The sequence below is a fragment of the Lycorma delicatula genome, chromosome 9 (assembly GCF_047948215.1).
Source record: "Lycorma delicatula isolate Av1 chromosome 9, ASM4794821v1, whole genome shotgun sequence".
NCBI lineage: Eukaryota > Metazoa > Arthropoda > Insecta > Hemiptera > Fulgoridae > Lycorma > Lycorma delicatula.
Window position 1 is genome coordinate 108,578,628 of NC_134463.1, and position 19,235 is coordinate 108,597,862.

A 19,235-nucleotide genomic window follows, 5' to 3' on the forward strand; every position below is an offset into this window, starting at 1 on the left:
CAGTTCATCCTGAGTTCATAAGCAGTTCCAAACAAGCTGGATGCCATTATTATGCCACTCCGTACTCACCAAATTAGGGGCGTAGTCATGGACCTATTTTTCATCACATGTAACTTTGATGCAAAAGATTATTTCTTTTTTGTCATCAATTCAGGAACTTTTGCTGGCCCAGTTTTTAGTCAGATAAGTTCAGTGCTCTCATTATACTTCTTGATAATATATATACATAACGTAACTGACAATAGAAATGCTCTCCTCCCCACATCACCACCAATAATATTCTTCCATGTTTGTATGTGCCATGGTACAAAAGACTGGTACAAAGACTTTGCACCTTTGAAAATTAGTGATTATTGTATTTGAAGGTTACACAAAAATTACAATTTTAAAAACCATACACTTTTATTCTGATCTTAATTTATACTTTATAATTATTTCATCAAAATAAATAACATTTTAACAATATAAACAAATAATTTTAATATAAATATAAATCTTTGATCCATAAAATATGTTCAACATTTAATTCAACATGTTTATATGTTACATATAAATATAATGACATTGTTGTTAGTTCATTTTTTAATATTACCAAAATATATTTTAAAACATTTTTAAACTTGATTATTTTTTTTAAAAGAAATTACGTTATAAATATAGCTTAATTAATCAGATCTGTTATTCTAATTTATATGCTAAATCACTCATTTATTAAAATAATTCTAGAGATATTATTTGTTCTTTTACCTCTAAATATTAATATGAATATAAACATAAAAATAAATTGTTGTTTTCATATAATTCTAAATAATATATTACACAAAGCTCCGTTAGATTATTAAAAATGGACTAAAGATTAGAAAATTAAATAAAAATTAAAGCAGATAAAAATTTATTAACCTAAACTCTGCAATTTCTTACTTCTTTGAATTATATAATCACAAAAAATTAAATTGTAGATAGACCTGATTTATTTAAACAAATTTTATATTTCAGTAGAAACATTTATATAAAATTATTAAATTTTTTTTTTCATGGAATATTTTATGTACACATTTACATAATTACACTTTTCTGTGACATTTTTATCTTCACCTTCCATATAAAAGTAAAACAAATTTTTCATTTTCATTATACTAGTTTATATTTTATCCACAATAAATAACTATTAATAAAAAGCATTAAAAGCAAAAAAAAATTCAATAAATAAAAGAAAATTACGTAAACATTTCTAATATTATATACTTACAATTAAGATAAAATAATTAGAAAATTTCTATCTAACATTATACATACATGTGTTGATATGTATTAAGTCTCATAATAAATTGGTCCCAATTAAGAATCTTATTAAAATTGCAGGCACTGATACAATTAAACAAAAACTTATTTTATGTTCAACCCACTCACTACTATAACACATTGTTTCATTTCAAGTTAACCGATTCTATTATTTTTCAGAAGTGTCATGTAAATGACACTTCAGAATTGTAAAATGTTTTAATGAAAAAATTAATTGTAAAAAAAATTTATAAAATATTTTTCTGTCACCAGAAGCAAATATAGTTTAACATTACTAATGTTACCAACCTTACAAATATTTTTTTTTGACAAAGTAAAAATAATTACAAAAAACTGAATTATTAGATCTTAAAAAAAATGATGTATTTTTCAGTTTTTGATAGGTATGAATAGTCTTATCTTTAGTTGGCAGTGAATGGGTTAATAATACACTTTCTAATATTTTGTTCTAATAATATTTGATCTTTATACGCATAATAATAATAAGCGAAAGTATTAACTGGTCACATTATAAATTTAAAAAAAAGAGTATTATTTGAAGATAAAAGTTAAATAGTAACTATATTAATAAATATTCTACAACAGTTAACTCTAAGATGAGTGATATAAATAAATATGAAATTATCTAACTCCTTCCTAGGACAGTATTTTATTAAGTGAATAGATAAATGTATAATAGTAGGACAAAATAAATATACAGTAAAAAAATATAATTTTTATTCTCAGTACAACTGAAACTATACATTTCAAACTGAAAGTGTTTCTGATTGTTTGTGAATAAATAAATGTAAAAGAAAATTGATTATTTTACTCTTCAAAGAAAAACAAAATTAATTACCGTTAATTAAAAAACTGAGATTCAAAAAGATGACAAAACAAAAAACCAATTTACTTAAAATATTGTGTAAATATTAATGGATATAATTAAATCTTATAGTAACTATTATTTATAGAGAGTGTAGTATTATTAATAACAGCTACTTAAAAAGAAACTATGAAATTACTTGCTTATTTACTACCAGAACAGTTATTTATAGATGTTGTTTAGCACACCCTTGTCACTTACATACATCAACAGTAACCGGGTGATAATATTATGTTGTAATATTTTATAATTTTGTTTTGTAAAATATTATGAACACCTATTTTGGTTGGACAGTTGAGGTTGTCCATTCATCATTTAGGTCAACACATAAGCCACTTGTTTTATAGTAATTTTTATAGCTTTAGCTTTATGGAAAATGCCAAACCTAACAGTAACTAAACCCATAACATTAACTAGTACATGTCTTAATACCGCTTAAGTTTAGCTGATCTGGAGACCAAACCAGAAATTCTCATTAATGTTCACAGGTATTGTAGTCAAAGGTAACCAAACTTTTTGAATTACATTACAGTGAGTTATTTTAACAATGTGTAGGAATGCCAATATTTGTAAAAGAAGACAACACATCATATTATCTTATTTACTGCATCCACATATCCATATATGTTGTGTAGTACAAATACAGTGATTGTTTAATGAAAGTTTTTTTTAGCATCCTTTGGTGAGGAGTGAACAAATTAAACCTTGCACTAACAACATATTAATATGAAATTGTATATAATACTTGGAATAATATTTATGAATTTTTAAACCATACATTATATTAAACTGACTTGATTGGTTTAAAAAAAATGAAAATGGACTTGAATCAGATGATAAGAAATGGGCGACAGCTACCTCTCAAAAGTCAATGAACTTATACATTGTAATTATCATTTGATCAAGCAGGAATTAGCAGGTGGTTATGCAACCATAATCTTTCAGTTAGCCTGTTGCATTATATACTAACCAATTAAAGAAGTTTTTCAAATAGAGATAAAGTTTTATGCCTTGCTTGTGGCAAGAACAAAAAAATTCATTATCATGGTCTTTCATACCAAAGAATATGAAATGCTAAAAAAAAATCATAAAATGAGGTTTTGAATCAGTTACAACTACGATATGAAAAATAAATTTCAGTCTTTGCAATCAATGGGAAAGGAAAAGTTCAATGAAATTTTAATGTCATATTAACAGTTATTTTGACAGTAAGAGGCTCATTCATTACAAATTCTTTTCCAAAAGGACAAAGTATAAAGTGTTACTTTAAAAAGACTATTTGAGAATGTCAGAAGAAAGAGATCTGAACTCATTCGAGATAAATCTTGGCTTATGTACTAAAAGTTTAATTTTTTGAACAGATGTACTCTGAAATATAGTGACCACATTTAAATAATACCACAGCCCTTAATTATATCTTCTGGTCGGTAATTTCTATTTTTTAACAACAGTTATAATGATCAAAACTACCCTAACAAAATAATGAGGCAATTGATACTCAATAAAGTACTACTAGCAGCTTTTTACCACTAATATCAAAATATATTTGATTAAAGAAACAATTAATAGATACCAGTTTGAACCAGATTTAAATTTGATTCAAATAATCATATAAAAATTTAAGAAGTACGCCGAGTTAAATTATATACAAAAATTATTATTTAAAGATTTTAATGCAGTATTTATTATACTGATATATATAATACGTTAGTTGGTCTCTGTGGGGAGTGACAGCATCTGTGTCTTTTATCCGGAAGACTGGTTTTTTGAAGGCCAATCAAGTTTGGCATTTTTTCACACTATACAATTTATTAAAATTAAAAAAAGTTTTAGGGTAGCTGTAAAAGGGTGGAATCCTGTAGTTACCAGAATCAATAAATGTTTAAAAAATTCACTAATTTTCAATCTAATCACTGTTCAATTAAAACATAAGTACTTACAGGAATTATTCTATTGTCAGATAAGGACACAACACTTTCTTTAACCATCTCATGGACTCTGTGACCATAAGATTCAGTTTTAAGTTTATGATAAATATGAATTGTTTTTATTTCTTTAGCTCACAAAAACCAAGTAATCATAGCCAATGTAAAGTCAGAAAAAGAACCATTCTCACTAAATATTAAAATTTTATAATATCACTTAATATTAAATTATTGTTACATTGGTAACAAATAAGAAACATTATGATGTCTCCTTGCATTTACTTGCATATAAACATAAACTTTCATAAAATACCATATAATATATGATAAAATTAATTAACAATAACCATATAACTTTAAATGTAAAAATTAAATCATAATCCAATATTAAGAATAAACCATAATAAATGTAAAGATTAACTATTATTTTAACATTATAAAATTCAATAAATAATTAATTGCAATTAATTATTTAAATTATATTATATCTTTATTAAGATAATGTTATATTCTCAGGTAAACATTTTAAAACTGTTGGATGTATTAATTTCCATACATCAGCCAACTGAAACAATAAAAAACAAAATTTAATAATAAATCAATATACTATAAACATCAATTGAGAAAAAAAATCATTGAAAAATGTATTATTACATATTTTTTAAACAGTAAAACTGATAAAAGTTCTACACTGTCTGTAGATGTTAGCAATTTTGGATGGTCTGTGTGAACGGTACATTTTGTCCTGTAATACAAAATGTTCATTACAATATTAGTTTCACAATCACACTATTCAATTGCCATCTTAGAATCTTTTTCTCTTACCATAACAAAATTATGTTATTTTTTCCTTTAAAGTTGACACCTTTTTGTATCGCTGGGTTGCATTTTAGAACAGAAGAAAATAATGAAATCTCCTAATAGATCAAATTATTAAAAAAAAATTGTGATAATTTTAATTAATTGTTGGACAAAAGCCTTTACTTGAATCCATCATAACAAAAGGAAAATGAAAACAAAAAAACTTTCACAAAATTTATATAAAAAATGACTACTATTTCAGTACACAGTATCTAACTCAGATGTTATGTTACATACAGAATAAAAAAGATTAAAAGTATGATATAAAGAAAAAGCTCAATTCATAAAGCCAAAATGGAAAAAAATACATAAAAATAAAAAGCAACAAAAAACATTACATTTTTGTTTTCATTTTCTTTTTGTAATAATTTTTTACTACCAAGGAAGACAAAGATAATGCAAAACTCATTTACCACAATACAGAAAATTTTTGTTTTAGTGCGCGCATGCGCGCTTATTCACAAATAAAATCTGATCTTTGGAAATTAGGAAATAAAAAAATTAGTGTATAATACTTTTAATGTAGGTCAAATTAATTACAGCTAAAAATTTACAGAAAAAGATAATATAGTAAATATTTTTATATTTTTTGGTATTTGAGTTATGTATTTCAAATATAATTGTTTATTTTCTTACATTATAACGTATATACAATACCAGGCAAAAAAGTATGCTACAGATTTTTGTAATTAATTACAGCTAAAAATTTACAGAAAAAGATAATATAGTAAATATTTTTATATTTTTTGGTATTTGAGTTATGTATTTCAAATATAATTGTTTATTTTCTTACATTATAACGTATATACAATACCAGGCAAAAAAGTATGCTACAGATTTTTGTAACACAAAAGACATAAATGTTGAACTTTTAGGAAAAAAGTCCAGTAATTTCATAGAATTCTTGCCTAGTCAGGCATGACATTTTTTGCACCCTAAAAAATTCATTACCATCCACCAATAACTGTAAGTGGGCATAAGCCGGTTATTGCTGTATAAATAAATAGAATAAAAATAATCTATTCAGATCTTCTCCATTCAGTTCCATAATTCTCTACTAACACCTGAACACACCATTGTCCATTAAGAAAACCAATAAATTTTCTAAAATTAGGTCTTCTCAGATTTAGTAAGAAATCAAAGGCCTTTAAAAATTCCTGAATAACAATCTGTAAATCTTTGTTACAAGTTTAGTTTTCCTTTACTCATTTTATTGGAAATTCGTTATTTTAACGACTGCCCCGGCCGAGGCTAAGCTAACTAAATGAGCGTTCAGGACCAATACATGGAGTATTTCCTGGCTATTTAATCACCTTCTCATTAACTTCAACTGCTTAGTGTCTATACACCCAGTATAATTCACATCAATACAGGCTGAAAGGTTTAAAAATACTTCATTGTATTCCAGATCATAAGAGAATCTATTGGTCTGGGTTTTAAAAACCTTAACACATTATCCAACTGTCTGAAAATGCTTGCACCTCATCTCTAATCAGGTTGGTTATGATCAATCACAGGTACAGATCATTTCTAATCATGTATAAGATAAAACCCTGATAATGGTCTAAGGACTGAAAGATCTGCAAAGCCACATTTAATTTGCTGGTAAGATGGATTTTCACTTTTTTAATAATTCATTAAACATATCAGCAGTAACCATGTTTGAGAAATTAAGATAAAATCCTTTATGAAAGCTTTATAAATGATATTATACTACTGTCTTTACTATTTTTGTAATTTTATACAGCAAGTAGTTGACTCAAATACAAATTTTGATCTGAGCTCCAGTTAATGACAGATATACAATAGTTTTAACAACACCTCACAAAGGATTAACCCTTTATGATCTTCCTCTTTATCTTCTTAGGAAATTCTAACCTGATTAGTATGCAAATTTTCTTCCCACTTAGGTAATAAAATAATTTATTCAAAGAAAAGCAGCAAAAAAAATCAATTAAACTTACAACTAATTTTTATAAAAGCATGCAGAAATCAATTTATCAAAGGACAATAAATCAAAATTAGTTTTTCAAGCTGACATTATAAAAAAATACAAGCTCATCGTAAAATCCTCAGCAGATTTTTTTTATTTCGCCAAAATTTAGGAAAAATTTTTAATATCATGGTAATTATTTTCATTTTATTATTATAAAACATAAAAGTAATGAAATAAAAAAATATGAAATTCTGCGTAGTTTTGTCAGCAATGATACATTACATAAATAAATAAATAAAAATTCTGTTACACAAAAATAATAAAATTACCTCAGAATGACCTCTCGCTTGAACTGATACAAGTGAATTTAACACAGATGCAAGTATATCAAGATGAGCATGAACTAACTGTGTTTCAAGATGAACACAATGTAATGAAAAAGATGTTCTCAATTCTACTGATGCTATAACAGATTCTTGTGTTAACATTCTCCGTTCTAAAACTTCAACAGATTCAGCCTGAAAAATAAAATGCTCTCTTTATCTACCATGGAATGGAGCTTGTGACTCAAAAAAAGTTTATTAAATGAATGTTGCAAATATACACAGTTAATTGTTTTCATTATTTTCCATAATGGAATAGATATCCAGTTTTATAGTTCTGATTTTCTGAAGTCCCAATAAAATAAAAAAACCGTAGGATGTAATTCTGTATGCATAATTTTGGCATCTAGTTTGCTTACTCTTACAAATATAATGGGTCTTCATGCTAAAATGGATGAAATAGTCATTTGATGCAGTAACTCATGTATTTTGTGCATTGTGATATAAAATTTGTAACAACTGAAAAGTGGGATGAAGGTTAGTCTATCTCCTTCACACCAAGGTGGGATTGAAGTTTTTCATTATATTCCCATATTTTTAATTTAATATTTTTTTTTTATTTTAAGCTAGTACATAATAATATATTTGCTTAGTCACATATGATTTATATAAATGAAAACTCCTCATTTTTAATTGAAATTTCTTATTCTTGGAAATATGCGGGAAATGATTTGGAAAGGTTTCTTTTTTATTGAATTTTAGTTTCAATCCAGATAAATTAGTATTTCTCAATAACTCTTTCTGAGATGTTTCAAACAGAGGAAAGGTTTAATGTTTAACAAATAATATAATAAAATTGGTAATTTAGTACAAATATAGATACTGATTGCATAAGCTTACCTTTACTTATCAAGTTGGCATTTATCATGAATGGACAATTCTTTGTTCATGGACACATACGTAACTCAAATATCAAGTTAATAGGACTATATTGGAAATATAAATTAAAGTAATAGAGAAGCAGTAGTAAATTATATGTAACTGAAAAAAAATTTATTTCAGTTTTTTTTTTGTCTTCAGTCATTTGAGTGGTTTGATGCAGCTCTCCGAGATTTCCTATCTAGTGCCAGTTATTTCATTTCAATACAACCCCTACATCCTACCTGATGTTGCCTACCTGCACAATTTTTCACATCTACAGTATTAAAGCGACTATTCCTGGATGCCTTAATATTTGGCCTATAAGTCTGTCTCTTCTTTTAATTATATTTTTCCAAATGCTTTTCTCTTCATCAATTTGCCGCAACACCTCTCTTTATCTGTCACTCTATCCAGCCACCTGATTTTTAGCATTCTCCTGTAACACCACATTTCAAAAGCTTCTAATCTTTTCTTCTCAGGTTCTTCAATCGTCCAAGTTTCACTTCCATATACAGCTACACTCCAAACATACTTTCAAAAATGTTTTCCTGACGTTTAAATTAATTTCTGATGTAAGCAAATTATATTTCTGACTAAAAGCTCATTTCGCCTGTGCTATTCAGCATTTTATATCGCTCCTGTTTCATCCATCTTTAGTAATTCTACTTCCCAAATAAAAAAATTCTTCTACCTCCATAATCTTTTCTCTTCCTATTTTTACATTCAGTGGTCCATCTTCATTATTTTTACTACATTTCATTACTTTTGTTTTGTTCTTGTTTATTTTCATGCGGTAGTTCTTGCGTAGGACTTCATCCATGTCATTCATTGTTTCCTTTAAATTTTTTTATCCTCGGCTAGAATTACTATATCATCAGGAAATCATAACATTTTTATCTTTTCACCTGCACTGTTACCCCGGATCTAAATTATTCTTTAACATACATAATTAACTGCTTGTTAAAGATTAAAAAGTAATGGGGATAGGGGAACATCCTTGTCAGACTCCCTTTATCAATTGTTGTTCTATCTCTATACTTGAACCCTAAATTTTTTAAAATACTGAACATTTTATTCCAGTTTACGTTATCCTTTTCTAAGTCTATAAATACCAAGTATGTTGGTTTGTTTTTCTTTAATCTTCTTTCTACTATTAATCTGAGTACTAAAATTGCTTCCCTTGTCCCTATACTTTTCCTGAAACCAAACTGGTCTTCTAACACTTCTTCCCCTCCACACACCTCTCAATTCTTCTGTACAGAATTCTAGATAAGATTTTTGATGTATGAGTAGATAAACTAACTGTTCTGTACTCTTCACATTTATCTGATTCTGCTTTCTTTGGTATCATGACAGTAATACTCTTTTTGAAGTCTGACGGAACTTCTCCTTATTCATAATTATTACACACCAGTTTGTATAATCTATCACTTCCTCACCTGCACTGCACAGTAATTCTGCAGGTATCCTGTCTATCCCAGGAGCCATTCTGCCATTGAAATCTTTTAATGCTCTCTTAAATTCAGATCTCAGTATTATACCTCCCTTTTCATCTTCTTCAACTTCCTCTTTTTCCTCTATAACACCAGTTTCTAATTCATTTCCTCTATATAACTCTTCAATATATTCTTCCACCCACCTATTGACCTTTTCTTTCGTATTATAAATCGGTGTACCATCTTTAGCACATTAGATTTTAATTTACGTACCACAAAATTCTCTTTAACTTTCCTGTATGCTCTTCTATTTTACCAATGATCATTTCCATTTCTACTTCTGAACACTTTTCTTTAATCCACTCTTCTTTCGCTAATTTTCACTTCTTGTTTATAGTATTTCTTAGTTGTTCTTTTACCTTCTTCATCACTTGCATTCTTATACTTTTTATGTTCATTCTTCAACTGCAATATATCCTTTGACATCCAAGATTTTCTACTACCAGTTCTTTTTGTTTCGCCTAAGTTTGCACCTGCTAATTTTAGAATTTCCTTTTTAACATTCTCCCATTCTTCTTTTACCTCCTCTTCTTCAAACTTTTATAAATTCCACAAATTCATCTGACATCTTTTCTTCAGGTTTTTAAACCCCAATCTACAATTCATACTAAATTATGGTCGCTATCAGTGTCTGCTCCAGGATAAGCTTTGCAGTCGATGAATTGATTTCTAAATCTTTGTATAAACATAATATAATCTATCTGATACCTGGTAGTATCACTTGACTTTTTCCATGTGTAATCAAATTACATGGTTTACTTACATTTAAAAATCTGCAAATACCAATAAAGTTAAATCTTGACTTGCAGTCTAATTTTAGTTATTCTAAGCAGTGCTTCTATATCAAGTTTGCACACTCTTGATTTCTTAATAAGAAACTGATTGTATAAATAGAATGGCACAGTTTATTAATGAGTAAACTGGTAACACTTTATTCAACAGTTTACTAATTATAAAAACCAGTAACTATTGTGAATTGGATCTCAATACATTTAAGTTCACATTTAGCGAACCCTACATATTTTTTTTTTTAAATAAGGTTGCAATGGTAAAACAAATCACGTGGTTCATTTATGGTTAAAAAGCAGTAAATTTTCAGATAAATTATCTTTCACTATTATATTTTAACTAGTTATTTTACGTGGCCCAACTTGATATCAAGTTATTTTTTATATTTACTGTTGATATCAACAGTCAATTTTTTTTAGTTTCACATTTAATTTAATCTAAAACTTTATTTGCAAAAATTTGATTTACAATTGATGCAAAATACATTCTCACATTGATATAAAGGAGGAAAATGCAAATCATTAGTTTTACAGTAAGTAAGAAAACAACAACAAACTAGCATTGTATTAATATCTTTATTAAGTATTTGTACTTAGCACTTGTTTTTATATTAGATACTAATACTCACATCAGTACCACGAAGAACTCCTTGTATTTGACGTTTTTTTAGTGCTAACATTCTGGCTAATGCTTTCTGATGGTCTTGAGCAACACCACGCTCAACTCTTTCACATAAATCACGATGTCCTATTAATACATCTAATAACAAATTCAATTCCTCACAAACTTCTTCTTCCTCCCAAGTTGCTTGCTGGTTTGCCTTAGATGAAAGTTGATTAAATTCTCTGTAAAAAAAAATGTATATGAATCAAGATATGCTTTCAATATAAACAGTTACTTTTCCATCAATATATAAATGGTTGACCCTTTCTGAAATTTTATTTCTACTCTTTTAAATTGAAAATAAGCCAATATCTCATTAATCAGACTTTTCCTACATAGATTTTTAGGGTAGCTATTGTTTCTTGTTACCCTTGAAGTAGATTCCACTACTTACTGAAATATTTATTTCAATAGTGTTTTCACTTCAGGTACCAGTCATAAAAAGCTGCAACTGACTTCAATGTTGTATGCAAATGGTTTTTAATCCTTTTGTCAGGTCAAATATTTGGCCTTTTAACTTTTATCAAAATTAATGGATTAACGCGTTAGGGATGGAGGTCAATGTTAAGTGGATTGTGATGGAGCAGCCACGAATAGGATCATCAGGGTTTCGCCTTCTTCCTGTTGATATTTTTCATAGTCTTTTTAAAACTTTAAGGTACTAACATTGGTTTACAAGAGAAAAAACCAAATGGAATTGATTTATTTACAGGGAAAAATGAGACTGATTTTCACAGGGAAATTTAAAGTGCATAAAGAGGCAGTATTGCATGCATACTAGTACCCAGATATGTTGTATACTTCCACTGTCAATTTCAAGTTGATTATTATAGACCAGATACTCATGACAACAACAACAACAATGACAGATACTCAGTAGTATCTGTCATTGTTCATGTAAAGTATGTTGGGTAATCACCTACCATGGAAAAAATATTGATCAACTTTATGCAATTCAGTTTTGTGTCCATTTACAAATCAGCTCCTGAAATGTATAAAATATTGAAAAAAGCATTCAATGAAGAGTGTGTTTCATGTGCAACTTGTTTTTATTGCACGCCACATTTTTGGCCTGAGGAGAGAGCATGGAAGACATGTTGAGAGTGGGCCGACTAGCACATTGATTAATGGTGTTAAATGAACACAGTGAAGGTTATCATTCGGGACACTGATATGGGAGAAAAGCTACATATCTCCAAACGTAGTGCACAATATATTGAGTGAGCAGAAGCATATGAAATATAAGATCCACATGAGATAAAACAATAAAGCTATCGATGGAAATGAGCTTCTTCACCATCTCTGAAAAAGAAATCTGCATACAAGGAAAGGGAGATAAATAAAGTCAGGATGATCATCTTTATTGATCATGAAGGATACATTTACCAACATCAAGCATCTACAAAAAAAATTCTAGATGCTCTCTGGTGAATCAATGTGCTTCAACACATTACACATTATCTTCAAATTTACTTTAAACTTTAGAAAAAAATGAAGATCTATTGTTGCATTGCAATAACGCAAATCGCTATTTCACAGCCCAGATCTAGTTCCATGTAACTACTGGCTACTCCCAGACGCGAAGGACTTGAAAGGGTGAAAATTTGAAACAAATCTAGAGATCTAAAATTGTAAAAGCTGTGGAGACAAAATGCAAAGTGCTGGAGAAAACATATTGCACTTAAGGGAGACTATTTTGAGAAGGAACATGTAAATGTAGATTTAGGATAAGTTTTTTTTTTTGAATTACAGCTTTTGTCTTATTACTTTTTGAACCACCCTCATAATTTTACCTTCAAACAAAAACCCATGATGTTTATGACATCTTTACTGCCAAAAAACTATCAAAATGATCTTGATATTCTTTTTTTGTTCTGAAAAATGTTTTCATATCCATTTTAAGAGCTGAACTTTAGTTTCAACAATGGACCAATAAAACCATGTTTAATCACTTATTACGATACTTAATTTTTTTTTATCATTAACATAATTTAATGACCCCTGACAAACAGCTAAACAATTTTTTTTGGTTTATAACATCAACCAAGCATGAAATTTACTGCCACTTAATGTACCCACAATTTTTCAGTTAATATCACAACATGAGCTAATTGAAATATTGCCTTGTTTGCTAGTTTCCATAGTTAAGAAGCGATTAAAACATACAAATTTTTTGAAAGCTGTTTGTCAATGTCAATGACCTTCTTTTTAATAACATATTATTACCAACTGATTCATGTTCATTTTTAAACTGCGTAAAACATTTACAAAATTTAGTATGTCTTAAACAATCATCACTGCAACTTAATAATGGCTGGTGTAAATCACTTATTAAGAATTATTGTATGGCAAACTGATTCAATGACTTACTTAAATTGGTCACAGCATACAAAATGAAGCTTTTACTTATAAAGAACATGCAAAAAGCACATATAGAAAAGTTTTTGGTAGGATATGAAAAGTATTTTGTTTTATTAAGTAGAACAAACTACATCGATAAAATTCTTCTAGCTGCGCAATTCAAAAGTCTGGTTTTATTTTTGAACAGGCCTCATACCTCAAAAAAATATTCTGTTTGATAAAAACTTCCCAAATTCACTTTCATGAACATAAAACATAAACAAAATTCAAAAGCTATTTTATCAATTTATATTTCCACATTTAGTAAACCAAAAGAAAATCAATATTAATATGGCTATTTGCACATCCGGGATTTGTTATATAAATTTACATTTTGCATCCAATTGTTCTATAGCACATGAACCAACCATATCGGTGGCATCTTGGGGTAAAGATTCATGTTTCTCTCATAACATTTTAAATATAAATCAAGAACAAATACATAAAATAGTAATATGTAGAAATTTTTTTGTTTATTTAAAACAGTTAGATTAAACATAACATGATTTAAAATTATTTCATGACTCACTTTCAAAATAATGGAATTTATACTTGCACAGGCTTTTTGGAGTTAATTATCATCAGTTTCTTCAATGCAGTATCCAGTCACATTTTTGTTAATGACATCTGTTTTAAGAAGCATGTAAGCATCCCTTAAGTATTTAACTGAATAATGTATTAAAATATAACAAATTGAAATGTACATTATTTTATTATTTAACTATTGGGTTTCCTTAACTTTTAAGACAGGTGTAATTAACATTATGACTAAATACTTTACTGAATAATAAATTGATAATTAAGATTAAAAGTTTATGATTATTTTTCAACCGAAAGTTTTGAAAATATTGGAAGGTAAAATCAGTTTTCTTGATAATGATTTCTTTTACAGAAATAAATACTTTATTATAAAATTTATAAAAAAATTTGTTTGTAGTAACTCAAATTTTTATTTTCTTTTTTTTTATTATAGCCTTAAAAAAGGTGGTTCAATATAATTTATATAGGGTTTTATTATTTTTTTTAAATATTTTAGTTTTAAGTTTTCCTCAAAACAAACAAAATAATGATTCTTTTTTACTTTGTAAAGAAATTCTTTGAAGGTTTTTAAAAATCAGTCAAAGATTTTTAAATGATCATTTTGCAATTTGTATATTTTTTTTGTTTATTATCATTGTTATTTAGTACTGAAATTAGTATTGAATAGTTGTAGTATATAGGAAGAATATACAGCCAGATGTTTTTCTGATATTCAAATGTTTTGATGTAAAACTTTCGTTGTAAAGAAAATTACTACCAAATCTTGAGGTAAAAAGTAAAAATATCATAGACAACCTTACTTCATGTTCAATAGTTACTTAATGCCACATTTCACTGAATATTTTTTCTTATTTTTAAAACAGACAAGTTTCTTATATTTCTTGTAAACATTTTTTTTTCTTATAGGCAAATTTTTCATATAAAATATATACCCATATTTAATATTTACCCATATATACCCATAGTTGTTTTTAATTTTGTGCCAACTTGAAAAAGTTGACATTTAAAGAACTGAGTAGTTTTTTTTATTTTACGTGTTTTTGGGATTCAGTTATATTATTATTTTTAAATTTGATAGTTATAACATATTTTATTTAAAACAATTGCAAGAACTGATTATGTTAGATCTTTATTTTACCTCACCATTGCTCTAAGTTTTTTTTTTTTAATTTATACATTAGGGGTTTATTTAAATGTGTTGAGATGTCAGAATTTTTTTTTAATAATTTTTTTTGTTTGTAGACAATGAATATAAAACAAAATTTATAAACTCAAGCTTTTATAATCTTTTATTATTTAAAAAAATCTTACTTTGAAATCACACCAAGACCCTTTTGTATATCTGGCCATAAAGAATTTCCACCAGTAGCCCAATGTGATGTAGGACCACTTTCTGTTGCAAGATATGTAAGCTGAGTACCAAGTTCAGACATATCTTCTGCATATCTAAGAACACAATAAAAATAATTCAGTAAATATTTCTTAATTATGCAAAATAATTATAATTAATAAATAAACACAACGAGAATACAGCAATTTTTTAATTATTTACCCATGAGTCCTAAGCGATATAACATCTGCAATTTGCTTTATTCTATTAACACCATTTAGAATAATTCTTAGTTGTTCTCTACTGGTTGCAAATTCTGTGTGTGTCTCTCCAGGAACAAGATCCTGAAATAAAGACGTGAAAATATTTGATAATTAAAAGAATAAAGAAAGTTTATAAACACAAACATTTACTAATACTACAGCGAAACTTTTCTCAAATTCACCATAAATTAAATTCATTAAACTTTTTTTTTTATGATCAATGAATCAATTTTTATGTTACTTTAAAATAATTCATAAACAATCATCAAAAAGTTTTTTCTTTTTTTGCAATTATACAACCTTAAATCAGACTATTAAATGAAATACTAGTTTCATAATTTATCTTGTTCAGAGATTGGTAGATAAAACTGAACAAGTGCAATTATATGTAAACCCAACAACTTGTTGAAGTGCAGCAATACTACAAATATCTCATCCCAATCAACAATAATAATAGATTTATAAATCAAAGGTGCCTTAAAACAATTATAGTTCAGAGGATGGAATGCTACTGACACCATATGGTGATACTGGATAGAAAAGAATTGAATTATTCTTAGAATGAAATGTGGAGGGGATGGTTAGAGAAAAATGAGGTAAATTGAGCTATTAGCCAGTGTATTCTGCTTCTACTTCTTAGTATAGTAATACTTCACCACATTCCTTGTAGTATAACCTCCAAGAAAACTACTGGATATTCAATCATTTTTGTAAGATAACTTTTTACTTGGATTTGAGGCAGGCCCTGAGATATCAAAATACCTATTAGTCAATGAAAACAAACCAATTGGCAAATTTTTCAGTGCAAAGAACTGCAATGAGATTGTTAAAGCTCACGCACTTATAAAGTGACCTATTATAAAAATTAGATCACCTGTTCTTACTTTTCTCTAAGTAAAATATACAGCAAAAAGATCCTTAGATAATAATGCTTTTTTATGTAAATATATGCATCAGTAAATTTGCTTACTGGTCTTTTTCTTAATATTGGGCTTTATTCTGGGACTCAGAAAAGAAGTTTAAGCACTGCAACGCTCAAAAAATTCTCAGTAAATGACAAGGTACGAATATTGAGTACATAAACATTTACATCCAAAGAACAAGAGAAATTATTAAACACAAAAAGAATATATTTAATATTTCAAATAAATATTTTTATTGTTTTCTTTACCTAAATCTCCATTCCCTCGTTGTATGTGGAAAATAAAGATCAAATTTTATTTTACATACTACAATGACGTAAACTTTCAAAATTTTTTTTTCGATTACAACCAGTTATTACAATCCTAATTATAGTTCAAACTAATTACAGGGTGGAATATTTACCTTTCTTAGGAACTATTCTTTTAAAGAGTATCATTAACTAAACATATCAAAAGTACACTAAGATCATGGACCTTTCTTTTCCCTGTTTAGCCTCTAGGAATTACCATTCAGGTATTATTTCAAAGGATAATATGTAGTATAGCACTAGCAGTATAGCAGTATATGTAGTCTAGTATGCAGTATAGCACTTTTTGATAATTCATTTGGATTTATACTGTCAATAAACTATTTTTACAATTTCTAAAAACAACATAAAATCTTTACAAAAGATTGTTTTATTTTATTTAAATATATAATCTACATACCTTTGCTTTAGCTGCCAATTCTGATGTAGTAAATTCATCTGGCATTCTTCGAAAAACAGACTTTATTTTGTATTGTAAATCAGTACAAGTATTTGTTAAGAAGTATATCAATATTTGATCTTCACTTAGAACAGGATGTCGAGCAATTAATGTCAACCAGCGCCTTAATGCTTTACGTCTTTCTTCGACAAACTGAGCATCATCTGTAAAGCAACACATATTTATTACTACCTTCATTCCCAGTAAAAAACTAAGTACTGTAGTACAACTAAAATGTTCTAATCATTTAGATCTTCATTATTCACAGATTTACTATTCAGTTATGGATATCTCTGTTCTCTAACTGCTGCTAAACAAAATTAAAATGCAATTTAAATTACATCACCATATTTTTGTAATTGTAAATTGTAATTCTTAAATGTATAATATAAATTCAATTAAGTAAAAAGTGATTAGTATATTATTTTAATGGAAAAATAATTGGACATCAGGACTGAAATTTTTACTATTAAATTAAAAAATGTTACCATCTAATTTTGATATAAAATTAACATATGTACATATATTTATTATTTTACTGAAATGAATCATTTCAAGATTCATATTATTTTTCAGTACTGTTAAATATATTTTAAATTGTATTATTATAAACCACCTAGTACAGAATAGTTATATTAATAGAATTTAAAATATCTATATACATGTGGTGGAAATGCTAGCATATATATATTAGAATATAATTAATCTAACTAGAAATAAAATTTTTGTAAACAAAAGTTCAAAAAAAAATTATGAACTGCATTATAACCAATATTTATGAATTAAGTAAAATTCATTAAGATGTATGTTCATTTAGAACCACACATAGAGAGATGTGAATTATGTAGCGTAGCTTCATCTGCTCTGTATGGTTACTTGCATTTCCTGGTCAACTATTTTTTACTTTATGTTTTTTAGTCAAGTAATTGGAGGCAGGTGCAGCCAGTCACATTGCACATACAGTAACAGTGGCAGTGACTGTTTGTTGAGCCACCACACTGTACATTGTTGCACCCCTTAAAAAATCAAAGTTAAAAAAACCCAAAAATGGTTTTTAGATATTTATTTGAAGAGTAATTGTAAATCCAAATTAACTGAATATCTCAATTATTAGTCAGAAATGGGGAAAAATTTGCCATCATTATATAACAATTTTTTACCTTTCTTCTACCCTTTCAAGGTCAAATTACAGAAAATCTAGAAGTTTGTTTTTGTATATTCACATGAAGATGACACACACACCAAAAATCAAGTTGATATCTTCATTTAAAAAAAAATAGTGTGGTTTCAAAAATCCATTTTAACCCTTTAAACTTAGAATTTAAAATAGTCCTTTCTTAGTGTACACTTACACTGTAAGAAGAGTGTTTATATAAATTTTCATCAATTTATCTCTAGTAGTTTTTGTTAGGTAATGATTATGAATCACTCGCATGTTATATAGACCTGTTTACTTAGTATTTTGACCAGTTTTGTATATGTATATATATATACATATACAAAACTGGTATATATATATATATATATATATATATATATATATAAGTGGGTGATTCAAAAAGGACTTCACAACTTCATAGGTCTCATTTCATTGCAAAACACATCAATTTTGAATCGCGTAGTTTATAAATACCAAATTGAACCACCATATTGTTAAAAATGGATACATCTACAGGTGCGGAACGTGCTCACTGTGTGTTCTGGTTTCACAATTTTTCATAGAGTAAGGTAGGGACCTTCCTAGTAGGCATACAATTTATTCTTGACACCAAATCTTCGCTGAGACAGGTTGTTTTGTTAAACATACAAACTCACCAGGATGCGCATGTGTCCTGAAACTGCTGTGCACAGATTCTTCACACAGATAATCATACTATGTGATTCAGATAATTCATGATTAACACACAGATTTTTTTTTTTAATTTCAATTTTGTCATAAATTTTAACAAAA

General features: G+C 27.4%; 1 protein-coding gene across 1 annotated transcript in view; it reads right to left on the reverse strand.

Moving 5' to 3' along the window:
- Positions 1 to 502: 502 nt before the first annotated feature.
- LOC142329776 (sorting nexin-8-like) overlaps positions 503 to 19,235 on the reverse strand; it is a 38,887-nt gene continuing 20,154 nt past the window's right edge. Inside the window, exons 6-11 of the mRNA XM_075374556.1 lie at positions 17,246 to 17,448; positions 15,574 to 15,695; positions 15,333 to 15,467; positions 11,047 to 11,263; positions 7,219 to 7,407; positions 503 to 4,657 (exon numbers count right to left, since the gene is read on the reverse strand). Of these exons, the coding sequence (XP_075230671.1) occupies positions 4,586 to 4,657; positions 7,219 to 7,407; positions 11,047 to 11,263; positions 15,333 to 15,467; positions 15,574 to 15,695; positions 17,246 to 17,448 (938 nt within the window). The 3' untranslated portion in view covers positions 503 to 4,585. The remainder of the gene's footprint in view (positions 4,658 to 7,218; positions 7,408 to 11,046; positions 11,264 to 15,332; positions 15,468 to 15,573; positions 15,696 to 17,245; positions 17,449 to 19,235) is intronic.